Source organism: Triticum urartu, chromosome 2A, assembly GCF_056163025.1.
Source record: "Triticum urartu cultivar PI428250 chromosome 2A, HENAU_Tu73, whole genome shotgun sequence".
Lineage (NCBI taxonomy): Eukaryota > Viridiplantae > Streptophyta > Magnoliopsida > Poales > Poaceae > Triticum > Triticum urartu.
In genome coordinates, this window is record NC_141874.1 from 758,661,106 (window position 1) to 758,664,628 (window position 3,523).

Sequence of the window (3,523 nt, forward strand, 5' to 3'; positions counted from 1 at the left end):
GACGCGCCCGCCGCAGCCGAAACCCTAGGCATGGGCTAGGGTTTGAGTGCGAGCGTAGGGGTCTGGGAGCGGCGGATCCAGCCGGGTAGGAAGGCGGAGGGGTCGGAGATGAACTCATGATCGTGCTGCACGGTGGCGGACGTCGCCGGAATCGGCGGATGTTGGTGGCGGTGCGACGATTCACAGGAGAGAGAGAGAGAGAGAGAGAGAGAGAGAGAGAGAGATATGGGTCGCGCGAGGGATGGATTGGTGGGGGTTGCGACGGATCTAGCAGCTGCCGGAGCAGCGAGGTGAGAGGAGGGAAAGGGCCAGCGACGAGCAGTGGGAGGAGGCGATGTGGTGGTGGGTGGCGGCTATGTGTGTGAGAAGATGGGGAACGGGGAGGAGGGCTGCGACGAAGGGAGAGACAGAGAGAGGAGGGGGCCGAGGAGGAGGCACTTAGGGTTTGGTTTTTTTACGTGAATGGTTAGGCGGGCTTTGCCGGGCTTTAGCGGGCTTGCGGGGCTGTACCAGGCCATTCATGACAGATTTCGAAAACGTCATGCGAAATCCGTCATGGATCAACAGATTTCTTGTAGTGGTACATGGACATTACCAAGATTTCCAACCGAGAGTCCCTCATGGTAAATGTCAAGAAGGATCATTACTACCATGAGAAATCTGTGTCCGTTAAGTATTCAGAACTATTTCAGTTATACAATCAAGACGCACTTGACAAATCTATCGTCAGTTGCTATTGTCTGTAAGTGATTTCTTTCTGTAATTTAAGTCTCAAGCTAGCTGTAGTGATCATTTTGATCAATCATTACCTGTAATTATCCTCACTATATTCTTTTCTGTGGTATTATGCAGGATGAAGATTTATGAAATGAAAAAATGTGAACGCTATGGCATTGGGTTCGTTGACCCAAATACCATTAATGAATACACATGGAAATTAGATCCATATTACGAAAAAAGTGTAGAGGAAAGCATGCTAGAGTTCTTCAAACGCCTCAAATATAATGAAGATATACTACTTCCTTACAACTTTGAGTGAGTCACACTGTCTTGTACTATAAATTCTGTTTTGCCTACTAGCTAGCTACATGTTTTTGCTTATATATGCCCGCTTAATTAAGACATGCAAATGTGTGTGCATGCAGATTTCACTGGATCTTGTTAATCATTAAAGTTGATGAAGGAACAGTTCAAGGACTAGAAGATTTCACTGGATCTTGTTAATCATTAAAGTTGATGAAGGAACAGTTCAAGGCAAATTTTAACATGGTCCCTCTTACCTCCTTTTTTTACATGTGAGGTAAGAAGGTAAGAGTCAATCAAGCCATTCATTGATGAGATCAACGGCTAAGATCTATTTTATACTCTTACCTCTCATGTGAAAAGAGGGGGTAAGAGGGACCATGTTAAAACTGCTCACAGTTCAAGGACTAGACTCACTACTTAAGAAACCAACTGACTACACCATCGTGAAGGGGATAGTCAACATGTAATTTCAATCATTATTAACTATATCTCGGCCTATTTAATTAGTTCGTCATTTCCTGATAACTCTATTTAATAACCCATTTATTCATTTTCTTTGTCGGCGGGTAGGGCTTGGGCAAAGTTCATCAGGGTCACTCCAGGCCCATGGAAACAAAATCTAAAATGATATCGACCCATGGTAAGTAATTAAGTAGTACTAGCTAGCTGTCATCTCTTTAATTATCATGCTTGATTAATTATCATCTGATCAAATTCCATTCTCGTAAAGGCCCTGAAGCAGGCGTCAGGGAATAATCTGTGTGCATACTATGTTTGCGAGAACATTCGCATGATGGCATCCGAAAGGACCAGATCTCAAAGACATGAGTGGAAATTGGTGAAATTGTATATAGGAGAAATTGTATAGGAGAAATTTCCATTCTCGTATAGGAGAAATTGTATATAGCTAGCTAATTCGAATGTCTCACAACCACCATTAATTAATTCACACATACACACACATATATATATAGGGTGGGTCTATTATGATAACACCCTTAAGAGTCTTATTATGATAACACCGGAGCTTATTTTGATAACACCCCGACCCACCTGTAGCTACAAACTAACCACGACCAAACTACGGACGCAATGAAAAAAAACAGAACCCACCCCGCCTTATCCTCTCCTCCACCCCTCGCTCCCCCGTGCTCCACACCCGCATCCCACCGCCTCGCCACCAGACCACCTCCCTGCCCGCGCCGCCGCACCACCTTCCTCCCCCGCGCCGCCTAGCCGCCATCTTCGCCCGCGCCGTCGCCCCACCTCCTTCCCCCGCGCCGCCGCGGCGCCATCCCGACGACCTCCTACCTCCCACCCCGCGTCGGCCCCTCCCTGCGATGCGGCTGACCTCCTTCTTCCAACCCGCACCGCCGGAGCCCCGCCCCCGCCGCGCGTCGTCGGAGCCCTACCCTGCCACCTACCACCACGCTCCGCCTCCTCCCCTGCAGCACTTTCCCGTGGCACCGCCCCCTACTTCTCCTGGATGGCCACCGCCCCCTGCTCCGTTGACCAGAACAGCCCCTCCTCCTCCCCATCCATGGTGGTCGTACCACCACCGTGACCTCTCCCGGTGCCGGATCCGATCCGCCTCCAGCGTCGTCGTCCCCGTGGGATCCGGTGGGGTCCGCCTCCAGCGTCGTCATCCTCGTGGGATCCGGTGGGATCCGCCCCCGCCCCCTCCCCATTCACTACCTCCCTGTGGTGCCGGGCAACACCGCCGCGCTGCCAGGCCCCGCCCCCATTGCACCAATGAGCGCATCAGCCTCAACCTCCGACGATGGATCCAGGCTCCCCCGGTCAGGCCGTGCCCCAAGTACCTGCACAGGTGCCGCCGAGTTCCTGGGTCGCCGCCCCTCGGTCCCCCTCTTCCACCTCCCATCCTCCGTCGCTGGAGCAGCACAGCCGTGGGCGTGCAGTGCGCTGCGACTCCTCGTGCAGTGTAGATCGGGAATCAGGCAGGATTGCAGTTTCATTGTGGTGGCTACATGCCACAGTGATTTTTTAGTCATTTTGTATTTCACTCGCTTGGGGTGCAGCTCGCGGGCGCATCCTATGCAGCGCGCTGGGCCTATCTGGAGGTTCCATGGGCCTCCTCTCCCCACTGCATCGCCCTTCCCGGCGGCCTACTGCAAACATGGCGAGTAGAGCATCAGGAGACGCATAGTGCTCTTCTGCATTTCATTGATTTTTGTGCTTTTCCAAACAGAAAAAAGTCCAAATGAAGTCCTCTGTGGTTTGCTATTGACGTTCATTCTACTTATTTTTGCAGGAAATGTGAAGTGGTGTAGTTCGGCTGGATGGCCCGTTCCTCAATTTTGTTGTTGTTGAAAACTGCACTTCATTAGTTCATTGTAAAAACTGCACTTCATTACCACGATGGTTAGTGAAAGTGTACCCCGTAGAATTTTGTGTGGTTCGGCCAGTGGAGAGTACCGATATGTATGGGTGTGTGGCTGTGTAAAACTATCCGTAGTTGTGTATGCTTTGTAGCTCA

The 3,523-nt window shown here is 50.6% G+C and overlaps 1 protein-coding gene across 2 annotated transcripts; it reads left to right on the forward strand.

Annotated features, from left to right (window-relative positions):
* The first annotated feature begins 2,158 nt into the window (after window positions 1–2,158).
* On the forward strand, window positions 2,159–3,523 carry LOC125540347 (uncharacterized). 2 transcript variants are annotated; one of them, XR_015617741.1, is made up of 2 exons: window positions 2,159–3,166; window positions 3,299–3,523. XR_015617741.1 is itself a non-coding variant. In XM_048703957.2 (2 exons), exons 1-2 carry the CDS (start codon window positions 2,367–2,369, stop codon window positions 3,315–3,317), a joined length of 507 nt encoding a protein of 168 aa, XP_048559914.1. In that variant the 5' UTR covers window positions 2,159–2,366; the 3' UTR covers window positions 3,318–3,523. The 2 variants fall into 2 exon arrangements, 1 of the variants encoding a protein (XP_048559914.1); XM_048703957.2 differs by having other exon boundaries at window positions 2,159–2,854.

Excerpts from the sequence above, each read along its gene's own strand:
- LOC125540347 (XM_048703957.2), top strand. The coding sequence starts at position 2,367 with ATGCGGCTGACCTCCTTCTTCCAACCCGCACCGCCGGAGCCCCGCCCC.